This window comes from Cyclopterus lumpus, chromosome 12 (genome assembly GCF_009769545.1).
Source record: "Cyclopterus lumpus isolate fCycLum1 chromosome 12, fCycLum1.pri, whole genome shotgun sequence".
Classification (NCBI taxonomy): Eukaryota; Metazoa; Chordata; class Actinopteri; order Perciformes; family Cyclopteridae; genus Cyclopterus; species Cyclopterus lumpus.
In genome coordinates, this window is record NC_046977.1 from 2,628,675 (window position 1) to 2,645,126 (window position 16,452).

The 16,452-nt window shown below is 44.4% G+C and overlaps 1 protein-coding gene across 3 annotated transcripts in view; it reads left to right on the plus strand.

The window, feature by feature from the left end:
• rasgrf2a (Ras protein-specific guanine nucleotide-releasing factor 2a) overlaps positions 1–16,452 on the plus strand; it is a 28,889-nt gene that overhangs the window by 10,556 nt on the left and 1,881 nt on the right. The window contains exons 3-27 of one of the 3 annotated variants that reach the window (XM_034547078.1): positions 1,363–1,510; positions 2,271–2,360; positions 2,439–2,692; positions 2,772–2,851; positions 4,041–4,234; positions 4,552–4,661; positions 4,768–4,886; positions 5,630–5,793; positions 5,900–5,966; positions 6,810–6,946; positions 7,041–7,123; positions 7,678–7,926; positions 8,469–8,561; positions 8,656–9,191; positions 10,479–10,604; positions 10,696–10,785; positions 11,422–11,528; positions 12,671–12,783; positions 12,945–13,005; positions 13,318–13,421; positions 14,490–14,574; positions 15,129–15,326; positions 15,436–15,515; positions 15,615–15,732; positions 16,364–16,432. In XM_034547078.1, the coding sequence (XP_034402969.1) occupies positions 1,363–1,510; positions 2,271–2,360; positions 2,439–2,692; positions 2,772–2,851; positions 4,041–4,234; positions 4,552–4,661; positions 4,768–4,886; positions 5,630–5,793; positions 5,900–5,966; positions 6,810–6,946; positions 7,041–7,123; positions 7,678–7,926; positions 8,469–8,561; positions 8,656–9,191; positions 10,479–10,604; positions 10,696–10,785; positions 11,422–11,528; positions 12,671–12,783; positions 12,945–13,005; positions 13,318–13,421; positions 14,490–14,574; positions 15,129–15,326; positions 15,436–15,515; positions 15,615–15,732; positions 16,364–16,432 (3,475 nt within the window). Of the gene's footprint in view, positions 1–1,362; positions 1,511–2,270; positions 2,361–2,438; positions 2,693–2,771; positions 2,852–4,040; positions 4,235–4,551; positions 4,662–4,767; positions 4,887–5,629; positions 5,794–5,899; positions 5,967–6,809; positions 6,947–7,040; positions 7,124–7,677; positions 7,927–8,468; positions 8,562–8,655; positions 9,192–10,478; positions 10,605–10,695; positions 10,786–11,421; positions 11,529–12,670; positions 12,784–12,944; positions 13,006–13,317; positions 13,422–14,432; positions 14,575–15,128; positions 15,327–15,435; positions 15,516–15,614; positions 15,733–16,363; positions 16,433–16,452 lie in introns of those variants that run through there. The other 2 variants (XM_034547079.1, XM_034547080.1) reach the window with 2 other exon arrangements.

Sequence of the window (16,452 nt, forward strand, 5' to 3'; positions counted from 1 at the left end):
CACACTGGTGCTGTATCGTTGTTACATCACTCGACCTCTATTCCTGTTTATTATCGTTATCTGAATATTCGGTAGGAAACGTGATGCTTTTGTTTATTGATGCGTGATGACATGTTTACTTTAATAAGTAACATGCTTTTAAAATACTCCGTTACAAGTAAAAGTAAGTAATTTTAAAGCAAAATTAAATTAAGTGAAAGTACTCATTATGCATTTTTATCATAACAGAATATTGTATTCTGATTTTATTTCTAACAAATCCATGTAACAGTATTTTAATTCGTCAACGTGGAACAAATGTTATAATTAGTGTGTAGATTAGTACTAGTACTGCTGTTTATAACTAACTAATTACTACAAGTATTATATGATAATTGCAGTGCAGTAAAAAGTACTTTACTTCCCTCTGATACCTGGTGAAGTATAAAGTATCATAAAATGGTAAATAAAGTATCATAAAAAGTATAAAGTATCATAAAATAATGGTAAATACTCAAGTACTTTACTTGAATAAATGTGCTTTGTAACATTCAGCCACTGAAAAGTACATAAAATGAGTAAAAGTACTAAATTAAAGATAAAGTATCAAACTTGTCTTGTTGATAACTGTCAATAAATTATATTTAATGTTATCGTTATTTACTTTTTAATCCTGCTAGCAGGATGTCTGAGGCTCCGCCTACTTACTGGAGGCTCCTCCTACTTACTGGAGCTTCCTTTGCTTGAGAAGCTTATGGGATGGTGCTGATTGATCCGGGTGCTAGCAAACCCTCAGGGTTACCAGGGAAACGGAGGGAATGGCTTGTGAAAAAAGTTTGGATTTTTGTTGCAATTTGCATCCAAATACAAATCGATAGCAAGTGAGCGCGGTATGAGCGGAATAGTGAGATAAAGAGTGCAATATACAGGCTAAAGTAGCAGACACTCTCTTGTCTCCCTCTCTCGTCTCACCTCTCTCGTCTCCCCTTTTTGTCTCACCTTCCCGTCTCTCTCATGTCTCACCCCTCTCATCTCACCCCTCTTGGTTCACCACTCTCGTCTCACCCTCCCGTCTCCCCCTCCCGCCTAACTCTATCGTCTGACCCTCCTGTCTCACCCTCTCGTCGCCCCCCTCCTGTCTCCCCCACTCATCTCACCCTGCCATCTAACTCTCTCGTCTCACCCTCTCGTCCCACCCTCCCGTCTAACTCTATCGTCTGACCCTCCTGTCTCACCCTCTCGTCGGCCCCCTCCTGTCTTCCCCACACATCTCACCCTGCTGTCTAACTCTCTCGTCTCCCCCCTCCTGTCTCACCCTCTTGTCTCACCCTCTCGTCTCACCCTCCCGTCTCACCCCTCTCGTCTCCCCCGTGCTCCCTCCAGTTACTCCGACATCATCATCGAGCGTGAGATCCTGATGCAGAAGTACATCCACCTGGTGCAGATCATGGAGACGGAGAAGATCGCAGCCAATCAGCTGCGCACTCAGCTGGAGGACCAGGACACGGAGATCGAGAGGCTGAAAGCCGAGGTACGCATGAGCGCATGCACGTCTGCGTGTGCATGCATACGTAAACACGCATGCATGCAGTCTACTTCTTCCACCGCTACTTCCTCCACCGCTACTTCTTCCACCGCTACTTCTTCCACCGCTACTTCCTCCACCGCTACTTCCTCCACCGCTACTTCCTCCACCGCTACTTCCTCCACCGCTACTTCCTGCACCGCTACGTCTTCCTCCACCGCTACTTCCTCCACCGCCACTTCCTCCACCGCTACTTCCTCCACCGCTACTTCCTCCACCGCTACTTCCTCCACCGCTACTTCCTCCACCGCTACTTCCTCCACCGCTACTTCTTCCACCGCTACTTCCTCCACTGCTACTTCCTCATCGTGCAACCAGATGTTTTTTTGTTCTCAAACCTCTGGAGTGGTTTCATGAATATTTTAACCTCCGTGCCGGTGTGCTGTGGCAGAGGAGAAGATGCAACCGCACTCATTATATAAAAAACGGCTCATTTCACATTTTTATTATTATAGAATATTATGTATACATATATATATATATGAGTTTTTATTTTTAAATGACTAGAAAATACACGTAAGAGTATTTTATTGTTGTTTGTCAATGTGGAGCACATTTTAGTTTCTAGGTAGTTCAGTAGAACTACATCATGTTTTTATATGACTGATAACAAAGTATTAAATACTTGCAGTACTGGGATGTACACAAGTATAAAGTAGCAGAACATGGAGAACGTGAGTATTTTATCCTCGGTGTGTCGTGGCAGATCGTCGTGGTGAACAAAACCAAGGAGAGGATGCTGCCTTACCAGAGCAACCAGGAGGAGGAAGACCCAGACATCAAGAAGATCAAAAAGGTAAATTGTTTGTTTTTGGTGTCGCGCCATAACGGAGGCGGAGCCACGAAGACACCTGGTGTTTCTGTGGCTGTGCAGGTGCAGAGCTTCATGCGTGGCTGGCTGTGCCGGAGGAGGTGGAAGATCATCGTCCAGGACTACATCAGTTCGCCGCACGCCGAGAGCATGAGGAAGAGGAACCAGATCGTCTTCAACATGGTGGAGGCGGAGACGGAATACGTCCACCAGCTCTCCATCCTGGTGAACTGCTTCCTGCGGCCGCTCCGCATGGCCGCCAGCTCCAAGAAGCCGCCCATCAGCCACGACGACGTCAGCACCGTGTTCCTCAACAGGTATCTCCTTTTTTTTAGATTTCTGTTTGTTTTATACCTTTCCACTTTACATTTACAGTAAGACTTTCTCTCCCTCCAGTGAGACCATCATGTTCCTGCACGAGATCTTCCACCAGGGTCTCCAAGCTCGGATCGCCAACTGGCCCACGCTGGTCCTGGGTGAGTAATGCACAGCTCAGGGTCATGTACAAGTTATTATGCAATTACTGTGCAAAATACCCAGAAGGCAACTTCCAGTTCTTGCATTCTCTCTCCTGACCACCAGGGGGCGACTCCTCTGGTTGTATAGAAGTCTATGCTTCATGTGTTAAAGCTGCATTCTCTCTACTGACCACCAGGGGGCGACTCCTCTGGTTGTATAGAAGTCTATGCTTCATGTGTTAAAGCTGCATTCTCTCTCCTGACTACCAGGGGGCGACTCCTCTGGTTGTATAGAAGTCTATGCTTCATGTGTTAAAGCTGCATTCTCTCTCCTGACCACCAGGGGGCGACTCCTCTGGTTGTATAGAAGTCTACGCTTCATGTGTTAAAGCTGCATTCTCTCTCCTGACCACCAGGGGGCGACTCCTCTGGTTGTATAGAAGTCTATGCTTCATGTGTTAAAGCTGCATTCTCTCTCCTGACCACCAGGGGGCGACTCCTCTGGTTGTATAGAAGTCTATGCTTCATGTGTTAAAGCTGCATTCTCTCTCCTGACCACCAGGGGGCGACTCCTCTGGTTGTATAGAAGTCTACGCTTCATGTGTTAAAGCTGCATTCTCTCTCCTGACCACCAGGGGGCGACTCCTCTGGTTGTATAGAAGTCCATGCTTCATGTGTTAAAGCTGCATTCTCTCTCCTGACCACCAGGGGGCGACTCCTCTGGTTGTATAGAAGTCCATGCTTCATGTGTTAAAGCTGCATTCTCTCTCCTGACCACCAGGGGGCGACTCCTCTGGTTGTATAGAAGTCTATGCTTCATGTGTTAAAGCTGCATTCTCTCTCCTGACCACCAGGGGGCGACTCCTCTGGTTGTATAGAAGTCTACGCTTCATGTGTTAAAGCTGCATTCTCTCTCCTGACCACCAGGGGGCGACCCCTCTGGTTGTATAGAAGTCTATGCTTCATGTGTTAAAGCTGCATTCTCTCTCCTGACCACCAGGGGGCGACCCCTCTGGTTGTATAGAAGTCTATGCTTCATGTGTTAAAGCTGCATTCTCTCTACTGACCACCAGGGGGCGACCCCTCTGGTTGTATAGAAGTCTATGCTTCATGTGTTAAAGCTGCATTCTCTCTACTGACCACCAGGGGGCGACCCCTCTGGTTGTATAGAAGTCTGCTTCATGTGTTTTCTTTGTTCACACACCAGCCGACCTGTTCGACATCCTGCTGCCGATGCTGAACATCTACCAGGAGTTCGTCCGTAACCACCAGTACAGTCTGCAGGTTCTGGCCAACTGCAAGCAGAACCGGGACTTTGACAAGCTGCTGAAACAGTACGAGTCCAACGCCGCCTGTGAGGGACGGATGCTGGAGACGTTCCTCACCTATCCCATGTTCCAGGTAGTACACGCAGTACACTCAAGTCCTCACTACATCTCAGAGGTACACGTTGTACGTTGTACTGTCGTATCTCCAGATGTGTTGGTGATGAATGTTTGTGATGAACTGAAGGATGAAGTGTTCCTTTGTGTGATACATTTTAAATACAGCACCTTTACTTGTAATGTAGTATATTATTACTTGTACTGCAGTAAAGGGTCTGAATACCTCTTCCACTTCTGCAACCTTCCACGAGACACAATAAACCGGTATTGAACATCATTTTTCCATCAGTATTTCCATGTGATGCCGTGTGTGTGTTTCCTGCCGCGCTTCAGATTCCTCGATACATCATCACTCTCCACGAGCTGCTGGCTCACACGCCTCACGAGCACGTGGAGCGCAAGAGTCTGGAGTTTGCCAAATCCAAACTGGAGGAGCTGTCCAAGTGAGCGCGCGTGTGTGTGTGTGCACGTTGCTCAGGTGTGTGTGTGGTCGTACACGATGATGATGATGATGGTGATGATGATGGTTGTTGGTGTTGTTGTTGTCAGGATGATGCACGATGAGGTGAGCGACACCGAGAACATCAGGAAGAATCTGGCCATCGAGAGGATGATCGTAGAGGGCTGTGACATCCTGCTGGACACCAGCCAGACCTTCGTCAGACAAGGTGAGACACCTGCTGCCAGACCCTCTTCAGACCAGCTGTGTTTCTATCAATGACTCCAACGCATTTCTCTACTGTATGCAGATAGTTTATCATGTCAACGTTCGCTTTTCATGAAATGAAACAGGCACTCTGCCATCCACGGAACTCTTTAAACACTTTAAAGTGTGTTTAAATATCTTCAAGTTACTTTTCCAAGTAATCATCACGACATATTTTCCACTTTTTGGAAATCCACATGGGCATAAAAGAAAATACGTCACCATTAAAGCTCGTTGCTGACGAGCAATGTGAGGGTTTAAAAAGGCTCTTTGCAGCGTTCCCTCCACATAAAACACACCGGAGATTAAAAAAAAACATCTCCAGGAGAACAAAGAGGACAAAACGGCATCACCGATCCCTCTTAACCAAACATCCTCTGGTCAGCTAAAGAATACGAAAACAACTTTGGTTCCATTTATACATTTCTTAGCAATGGCCAGCAATATTGCATGGTTGGATTTAGTAAAGTTACCCAATAAACAAATCAATAGAAAGTCATCACCATGAATACTGGAGAGGATGTCGCATGCCAACACCTCAAAAAGGGGCGTGTACTTTGGGCCAAAGAGCCTTGTCGTGCCAGTCAAGTCTACCTTTGAAAAACTAGCAACTGCTCGCCATGTGTTACCGTAACGCACACACACGCACGCACACACACACACACACACACACACACTTGTTCCTGACTGTTTCTCCGTGGACAGGCTCCCTCATCCAGCTACCGTCCAGCAGCGAGCGGGGGATGCTCAGCAAGGTCCGCCTGGGCTCCCTCTCCCTGAGGAAGGAGGGCGAGCGCCAGTGTTTCCTGTTCACCAAGCACTTCCTCATCTGTACACGAACATCTGGAGGGAAGCTCCATCTGCTGAAGGTCCAGTCCACAGATATATTGCATCCCGGGTGACACGTCTTCCTAGCGAGGGCGAGCGTTCAGAAACTAATCGGATGTTTGTCGTTTCTTTTTCTTGCCCCAACAGCAAGGAGGCACGTTGTCTCTGATCGAGTGCACTCTCATCGAAGAGCTGGAGGCCAGCGATGAGGACTGTGAGTATCGTCTGTAATCATTAGGGGGGTAACGGTGCGCTAAAGTCACCTCGGTTCTTGGGTCACGGTGCGGTACGTTTTTGGTAAAAATGACAAAATTACTGGACAGTTGCTCATTTGCCATAATTCTTACTTTAAGGTAAGGCACACTAGCACATTTCAACAACAAGGCAATTAAAAGTGCTTCACACAAAACCAAAATCATCAAAACATAATGCAAAAGAAAACAAAATGTAACAGTTTAGGCACTCAAATATGGGTATACTGTCAATAATAAATAAATAACCGAAATGCAAAAGTGACTTTGACCTGTTGATAGTTCCTTATTATTATTATTATTATTATTATTATTATTATTATTCTGTACTGTCTAGGATTACGTGGACGAATAAAAGCAGCAATACTCTGTAGCATTAATTACTTTACTGCCGGAATCTGCAGTAAACGTGAGTTTATGTTTCAATCTCTAGTTTCAAGTCTTCTTCAATACAGCGTGATGTTCATTTAGTAAATTATGGTCATTTAGAGTCAAACAGACCATAAAGCAGGGGGATGCTTTAGGGCGGGGCTCCAAGGTGATTGACAGTATACGCCGTCAGTCCTCCACAGTCCACATATGGTCACTTCCTGTTCACTGGTTGCAAAAAGTCAAGATGGCGACCACAAGCCGATGCGTGACGTCACGATGACGACGTCCACTTCTTACACGCCGTCCGTGGTAGCAGACGTACGGGTGGCTCGTACCGTACGGTTGAATACACACTTTGTTACGCGCCCGGTGATCGTGTCTCTTTGCTTCACGTCGACATTTGCTGTGAACTGATGAGCTGCTCACGCTTGCAGACAACGCAGCAGGTCAAGGCTTCAACCACCTGGAGTTCAAGATCGTGGTGGAGCCTCCGGACGGTCTGTCGTTCTCCGTCGTCCTATTGGCTCCTTCTCGCCAGGAAAAAGCTGCCTGGACCAGCGACATCAGCCAGGTGGGGCCCGACTGCTTATCGGAGCTGTCAAAGATCTCTCTGATGTGGAGATGACAGATTACAGAGGACTGAAAAGCGTCACCTCTCGTTTCAGTGCATCGATAACATCCGATGCAACGGCCTGATGACCAGCGTGTTTGAGGAGAACTCCAAAGTCTCCGTGCCGCACATGATCAAGTAAGAACGACGATCTCCTGAGAAAGTTTCACTGTGTGAAGACAACGTTGGTTGATCATCTCCGTGTATTTTTGTCCCATTATTGTCACATACTGTTTATAACATATACGGCAACATCGTCAGCATACGGTTAGAAGTTAAATATTGTAATGTGTCCGGTTATTGAGGGAAATGCTGCTGCAAACCGTTTATTGCCAAATATGTTTGCACGCACAAGGAATGTGACTTGGTGATTAGTGTATAACAAAAACCACAGTGCAGTAGTGTAAAGATATCATTTAAAATACATATTTGAAAATGTACAATAAAATCGGAAAAACAAACATATTCAAATACATTCAAATTGCTGTTTTTATAATGCATTTCCTCCTTTTTGTTTGATTAACACCTACAGTGACCAGCTGTTTATAGGGAAATTAAAATAAAAGTATTAAGAGGCGGATTAACCCATTGTTGGTTTGCTTTTTATGGGACTGTTGGACGCTGAGAATAAACTAAACCCCGCCAGCCTCGTTCTTAAACCGCACATCTTTTTTTGCTTTTGATTCTTTGAGATCTGACGCCCGACTGCATAAAGACGACGTCGACATTTGCTTCAGCAAGACGCTCAACTCCTGCAAGGTGCCTCAGATCCGCTACGCCAGCGTGGAGCGCCTCCTGGAGCGGCTCACGGACCTGCGGTTCCTCTCCATCGACTTCCTCAACACCTTCCTGCACACGTACCGCATCTTCACCACGGCGGCCGTGGTCATCGACAAGCTGGCCGACATCTACAAGAAGCCGTTCACCTCCATCCCTGTCAGGTACGAGCCACCGGAACATGTTAGCTTATTGGTAATAACGTTGGCTTATTGGTAATAACATTAACTTATTGGTAATAACCGTAACTTATTGGTAATAACCGTAACTTATTGGTAATAATGTTAACTTATTGGTAATAACGTTAACTTATTGGTAACAACATTAACTTATTGGTAATAACATTAACCTATTAGTCATAACATTAAACTATTGGTACTAATATTAATAACGTTACATTATTAGTAATAATGTTAAGTTATTAGTAATAAGAGCCCAAGGATGAAACTTTATTGACTCCGTGATGGTTAACATTAAATATTTCGTCTCGTCTTCGTGTGTTTTCACGTGTTCTTTCCTCTCGTCTCATGAAACAGATTCATGCTGCCGTACATTCACTCCATCTTTCATCTCCACGTGTTCTTTTGTTCTTCCTTTCTTCATCCATCACCCTGCCATCCTCCTCGTCCTCCTCCTCGTCCTCCTCGTCCTCGTCCTCCTCTTCCTCCTCCTCCTCCTCCTCCTCCTCCTCCTGTCACTGTCCCAGGGTCGAGCAACATTCATGTGACCGTCTGTCCATCATGTCCCTCTGTCCCGACTACAGTCTGAAGATCACACAGCTTGCTCTGGATCAGTCCAAGTAAATACAAAAGCAGAGAGTTGGAGTTTAGTCAGCTGATCGGAGGCGGAGCTTCAACTCTTCTTCTTCTTCTTCCTCTTCTTCTTCCTCTCAGGTCTCTGGAGCTCTTCTTCGCCACCAACCAGGGCTCGTGGGGGACGGACCCCCTGAACAACAAATCCCCGAGGCTGAGCCGCAAGTTTTCCTCCCCGCCGCCCCTCACCATCCCCTCCCGCACCTCCTCCCCCGTCCACTGCCGCAAGCTCTCGCTCAACTCCCCCATCGGTGGGAAAGCCGGCGCCCTGGACCTCTCCTCCTCCTCCTCCACCACCATCACCCCCACCTCCTCCGCAGCCAGCTCCCCGACCTCCAGCCACAGCCCCTCCATCTTCTTCCCTCCTCCCGCCTCCACCAGGCTCCCCTCCTCCTCCGGCTTTTCCTCCCCGCCGCGCTCCCCGGGCCTCCCCCAGGCCTCCGGGGTGTCCCCGACGTCGCCGCTGCCGCTGCCCCCCGTCTCCACCAAGGCCCCCTTAGACCTCAGCCGCGGCCCCGGCTCCCCGGAGCTGAGCCCGGCCGCCGGGGAGGACGTCAGCGGGGAGCTGCCTCGCCTCGACGCCTTCTGTGGGAAGCTGAGGCGCAGCATCCGCAGGGGTGCGTATGAGCCGGGGCGTTAATCCCTCTTTATAAAACACAGACGCAGGTACCCCTTCTTTTATTTTAATGCTAATACATTGAATCCGACACACCGGTGACCCCGACTCGAGGCAGCGGGACACATAAGTGGGTCACCGTTACCCAAACGGTTCGCCATCTGGCTCCGGCTGTAAGCATCAGGTCAGAGCGTGTCTGAGGAGAGGATGAGGAAGACAAACAACAACAAAAGAGCTCTTACGTGGGAAAAGGACTTATTGAAGGGGTGAGATGGAGAGCGGTCCAATAATAAAAACACGGCAGCTCCGAGACCCAGAAGACCGAAGAAGAACAACGCGCTCTCAAAGGTCATATTGAAGATTATTGATTCTCGCCCAGATTAAGTATTTTTTTTAGATCTCTTTTGTAACAAATTCATGTTTTTTTCTAAAATATTTTGTATTTTACACCCACTGATCGACGTTTTATGGCAAATTTAAGGACGTTGATTATTAAAATTAATACAATTTAAATGAACGTTTTATGGAATGGAACCGAGTACTCCAGTCTCAGTGTAATCCTGGTCCTCTATAGACCTCCATCAGTAACCATACCCTCAGAGAGAAGATGGTCTGGTTCTAGAGAGTTCTTCTTAAAGCTCCTCATCGGAGCCACCGGGTCGGATTCTGGTGAAACCAGATGACGTCATGCCTCCTTCAGCTCAGAGTCCAGCAGAGACCAGTCCACCGTGGACAGACCCAGATCCGGCAGAGACCAGTCCACCGTGGACAGACCCCAGATCCGGCAGAGACCAGTCCACCGTGGACAGACACAGATCCGGCAGAGACCAGACCACCGTGGACAGACCCCAGATCCAGCAGAGACCAGTCCATCGTGGACAGACCCAGATCCGGCAGAGACCAGTCCACCGTGGACAGACCCCAGATCCGGCAGAGACCAGTCCACCGTGGACAGACCCCAGATCCGGCAGAGACCAGTCCACCGTGGACAGACCCAGATCCGGCAGAGACCAGTCCATCGTGGACAGACCCAGATCCGGCAGAGACCAGTCCATCGTGGACAGACCCCAGATCCAGCAGAGACCAGTCCATCGTGGACAGACCCAGATCCGGCAGAGACCAGTCCATCGTGGACAGACCCCAGATCCAGCAGAGACCAGTCCACCGTGGACAGACCCAGATCCGGCAGAGACCAGTCCACCGTGGACAGACCCCAGATCCGGCAGAGACCAGTGCAGGAGACAGAAACCTTCTTGCAGATGCTTGACGTCTCCTTTCTTTCTAACAGCTGTCCTGGAGTCAGTTTCTCTGGACAAGTTCTTCCCCGAGTCCCCAGCCGGCAGCGAGCCGGGCGACATGTCTCCATGCCGCTCCCCGTCCACGCCGAGGCATCTCCGCTACCGAAACTCTGGAGGTACGACACACAGAAGTACACCGACGCTACGTCACAGGCGGGTTATGGATGTATTTATATATTTATTTTTAATGTCTCTGGTTCCTTGCAGTCACCCCGGGGGAGAACGCTCGCTGCACGATGTCGCCGGCTTCGGCGTTTGCGATCGCCACGGCGGCCGCCGGGCACAGCAGCTCCCAGGGTGAGTACGGCAAGACGTGAGGGTCAAAAGACTCATAAGGGAGGGAACTGATGGGGGAAAGTACAGTTATTCATTTTAAGTACACTTTATGCTTCTACTCGTCTGCATCTCGGAGGCAAATATTGTACTTTTTACTCCACTGCGTTGATTTTAAAGCTTAAATTACTGCGCACGTTTATTTTATTAATACAGGATGTAATAAGCAAATAAATCACGATATATTATTACATGTAAAAATAGATCTTTATTGATCCATAAGGGGGCTACATTGACAAGCTACCCAAACAATTAAAGGGATGATGACATTAATGCATCAATAATTACAATGCAATATTATAATATACATTATTCTGAAATGCGCCATATTTTTAGTGTTTTTTTTTTGTTCCTTTAATAATATTTTTAATTGAATGATCAATGCAAGATGTCTGCTTGTAACAGAGTATTTTCTACACTGTGGTATTCCTACTTTTACTGAAGTAAAATGTGTGTTTTTTGGGAGATAAATAGAAAAAATGACCTCAGAGATTTCAGACTCAACTCTTCTATAACTCGTATATTTATGTGTGTGTATATATATATTTATTTATTTATTTATTCATATATTTATATATATATATTATTTTTCCCTCGTAGGTTTTACTAATTCTGACAAAGTCTGTGACAAAGAATTCATCATCCGGAGAGCTGCGACCAACCGCGTCCTCAACGTGCTGCGTCACTGGGTCTCCAAGCACTCGCAGGTGATTGTCTACAACAACGTCTTCACACACCTGGAGGGGAAACTCAGAGTCCACCTGAAGGGTCTGCTGCTGCTGCTGCTGCTGCTGCTGTTGTTGTTGTTGTTGTTGTTGTTGTTTGCTGTGTGTGTCTTTTCCCGAAGGAGCTGCTCTTTGCTCTGCGTGTCTTTTCTCCCCCCAGAAAGGTCACAGCCTCCGGGAGGAAGGCACACACACACACACACACACACACACTCACACACACACACTCACTCACACACACACACGAAAAGGACTATGGTTTTTCTTTTAAGATTATATAAGATGCTGTTCTGTTAGCTGGATGTCTACAAAATCATTGATTTAAGTCTTTTAAGATGAATAAAAACCAATGAAGCACGTGATTTAAAATCAGGAAGAGCTTCATCGTCCTGCAACAAACATAAAGGTGCGTTCTGCTTTGCCAATAAAAGCAATAAATTAATTTATTTTAGTTTTTCCCTCCATCTGTCTCATTTTGTGGCCATTGATATGATGCATTCAGGGACGGGCACCGTTAGGAGTTTATGTATACTAGTACGCTCATCAATACTCTTTATTATTCATTTGTGAGGGAAAATAATCCACATTTCTTTATTATTCTTGCATGTAAACTCCATTCTCAGGTCATCAATGATCTCATTGATTATCCCTCATCTTGTGATCAGAGTCCGTATGACGTCATCGCTAACGTTATTATTATAACGTTATTATTATAACGTTACCTTATTATAACGTTACCTTATTATAACGTTACCTTATTATAACGTTACCTTATTATAATGTCACCTTTCATTAAAGGTGCAAGCCCAGCTTTTCTTTTTATTTAATGTTATCTTTTAAGGTCCGTTTTGGGCTGAAGTGATGTCAACGTCCTCTAGAGGGCGACATTGTCACGTCTACAGAAACCCTGACGTTTGACGGTTGTCATATAATACTTTTTCATTTCAAGCTACTTGTTTTTGAATAATCGTAATGATGCATTTAAATAAGGACAAAAGTCTTTCTGCAGATGAACTTGACCTGTAACTGAAGTGTGAATGTGCATAAATGTGCATAAATGTGCATAAATGTGCCTGAATGTGTATAAATGTGTATAAATGTGCATACATGTGTTGGTCCTTCAGGACTTTGACATGAGCAGCGAGCTGAAGATGGGGGTGGTCTGTCTGCTGGAGGAGGTGCTGCGAGATCCAGACCTGCTGCCACAGGAGAGGAAAGCCACGGCCAACATATTAAGGTACAAAGAACATCTAATGAACTGGTTTCATTATTTCTGATTGATATACTTATTTAAATAAAGGTACTGCAGAACATGTGGTGCACATGTATGTCATATTATATATGTGTGTGTGTGTGTGTGTGTGTATATATATATATAACATGTGTTTTGCTCTTCAGTGCTCTTTCTCAAGAAGAACAAGATGATGCTCAACTGAAGATAGAGGACATATTACAGATGGTGAGTACTTCCAACTTTTTAGTACCACAAAGTACCTCGATGATGTAGTTTTATTCTGAGTACTTTTGTTAAGCGATTTGTTCAAATAATTCATCTCCAGAAAAGCTGTCCCCTCCTCCACTTCATCGTGGTAAGAGTACAGTAGCAGTACTGTGTGTTGTGGTGAATAGTTGGATTGGTATTACGAGGACTTTAGTTAGTGTACTAGTACAGTAGTTCTTCGACTCAGATATATATATATATATATATATATATATATATATATATATATATATATTTATTTATATATACATTCTGTCCTCCTGCTTCCAGGCGGAGAGTCCTAAAGCCGAGTGCTTCGAGTCTCTCTCAGCGATGGAGCTGGCGGAGCAGATCACACTGCTGGACCACATCGTGTTCAGGAGTATTCCCTACGAGTGAGTACTTCATGCAGTACACTATTCTGACTGTAGTACATACAGGAGTATTCCCTACGAGTGAGTACTTAATGCAGTACACTATTCTGACTGTGGTACATACATTTTTAAAAAAATACACAATTTAAGATGATTTTTAATAGATTTCTTTATCTCAACAATTTCACTTTAGTTCTCAAAGCGAACAGAATAATTTAGAAATAAAATAAAAATCACCTAACAATCATTTAATGTAGTTTTTCTAGTAACTTAAATAGAAATGAGGTTACACGCCTTCTGTTGGCTTCTGCCCGAGAATAAACAACGAAGCTTGAGTTCATTGATAAATCGACGTCGCTGTCCGTGGTGCTGAAGTAGAGAAACCGTCAGTTACAGTTGATACAAATAAACACGTCCCGCATTCAGAATGTTATCTTAGTCAAAATATAATAGTATTATAAGCATTATATTATAATACAATAATATAATATAATAAATATCATGATATAATAGTATTATAAGCATTATATTATAATACAATAATATAATATAATAAATATCATGATATACATAATATAATAGTATTATAAGCATAATCATATTATATTATATAATGAAATATTCTAAATATCATGATATACATAATATAATAGTATTATAAGCAAAATATTATATTACATTATAATACAATAATATAATATAGTAAATATCATAATATACATAATATAATAGTATTATAAACAAAATGTACAGCTCAGAATTAAATGTTTTTTAACAGAATCTGGTTACTTCAACCTGTTTATTTGTGGAAAATATTTTAAAAGAAGAATACTTTTTTTTTTTTTAATGAAATATCACAATTATTTGATTAGTTTTTGGTTGCATTTTCTGACGCATGCGTTCAAGGACCGTCGGAAAGATGTAAAACTGCCGATTACAGTTTTTACAGCTTCTGGCTGATAAACAGCGTAGTTGTGCACAGTAAAAATCAAACTCTGCGTAGCATGAAGTAGAATGTCGTGTACTTAACAGGTACTTTCTCCCACTGTAAGTGGACTCGGTGCGTCTGACTGGTTTGTGGTCCTGCAGGGAGTTCCTCGGTCAGGGCTGGATGAAGGTGGACAAGACGGAGAGGACTCCGTACATCATGAAGACCAGCCAGCATTTCAACGACGTAAGAGTCTCCATTCGGTTCTCACATGCTGTTGGGAGCGAAAAGTAACTTGCACCACAAAGTAAATCCACGTGATCGTGAAAACGTACATTTTGTCGCCTAAAACACAAGTAAGTTGTTTCCTGTGACGACGGGAATGGAGAGTTGGGCAATGCGATGTTTTATATAAGAGTTGCCCAACTAATGCAACCTAATCCGAGAGCCTTAATTTAATCACACCTACTTTGATAGTTGATTAAACATTTTATTCCAGCAAAAAATAGCAATTTATACAATGCTTTTGTTTGTTTTATATGATGAGAAATTAAATATGCTTGGTGATTGGACTATCTTAAAATATGTTATAGACAAAAGAGTAAAAATAAATCAATAAAATATATTAAAAGCACCTAAAAACAACATGGAACAAGTTATACTATAATGTGTCCACTCTCATTGAAACAAACAAGGATGGACACAAATAATAATAATAATAAGACACACAAGTATTATTGTAATAGTTACGGTAACTCGGCGTCCCTAACATTAAACTGATATGGACAACGCCTCCACAGATGAGCAACCTGGTGGCGTCTCAGATCATGACCCACACCGACGTGGGCTCCCGGGCCAGCTCCATAGAGAAGTGGCTGGCGGTGGCCGATATCTGCCGCTGCCTCAACAACTACAACGGCGTGCTGGAGATCACCTCCGCGCTCAACCGCAGCGCCATCTACAGGCTGAAGAAGACGTGGGCCAAAGTCTGCAAGCAGGTTCGGAAATTCATTTCTCACGAGTTGTTCCCGGAAAAATAATAATAATCTACTCGCTGCACCAACATTTCTGATGATTTTAAAAAAAATTTAAATTTTATTTTGAAAGACCAAGGCGCTTATGGACCGGCTGCAGAAGACGGTGTCATCAGAAGGGAGGTTCAAGAATCTCAGAGAGACGCTGAAAAAGTAGGAAAGAGAAAACATAAATGTTTAAATGCTGTCCTTAAAAACGGTCTGATGTGTGTGTGTGTGTGTGTGTGTGTGTGTGTGTGTGTGTGTGTGTAGCTGTAACCCTCCGTGCGTCCCGTACCTGGGCATGTACCTCACGGACCTGGCTTTCATTGAGGAGGGAACGCCCAACTTCACGGAGGAGGGCCTGGTGAACTTCTCCAAGATGAGGATGGTTAGATGTTTGATTCCCTCTTGAGCGTAATCACCTGACTCGTGTTCGTCAGGTCACGTCCCCGCCGACTGGCCGGCTAACGTCGCTAACGTTAGCAGCTACGTCGCGCTCTTTTTATGAAATTTAAAAAAAAAAAAGAAATAATATTGAAATATGTTTTTTGGGGAAATGAAAACAAGAAATCGAACGACTTATTTTACAGGATTCTTTTATTAGAATGAGTTGGAGACGTTTAAAAAAATTTTTTAAATGGCGGCGACGTTAGCTTAATTAGCTTTATAGCTACAGCTATAGTGAAATAGTTATAGTTACTTAAAATAGTATTTGTTTAAACTTTGTGGGTGTTTTAGTAGCCTAATAAAAATAGTCTAAAACTATAAAATTGCACAGTTTAAAGTGAAAACCTAAATGTAATAAACCTCAGAATGTAATCATTATTACCGGCCCATACAAACGCCAGCAGGTGAATAAAAAGAGTGCTGCTCATAATCAATAGTCAATAGCTAGAAATGATCACCTGTGTCAGTCTATGTCTGTCTGTCAATCAAAACCAGAGTTATTTTACAGGATTCTGATCAGCTGGAACATTAACGTTATCAAAAGCTCAGTTGACTTAAGTTTCTCTTTTCAGATTTCTCACATCATCCGGGAGATCCGTCAGTTCCAGCAGTCCCCGTACCGGATGGAGCACCAGCCCAAGGTGTGTCTTTAATTGGAAGT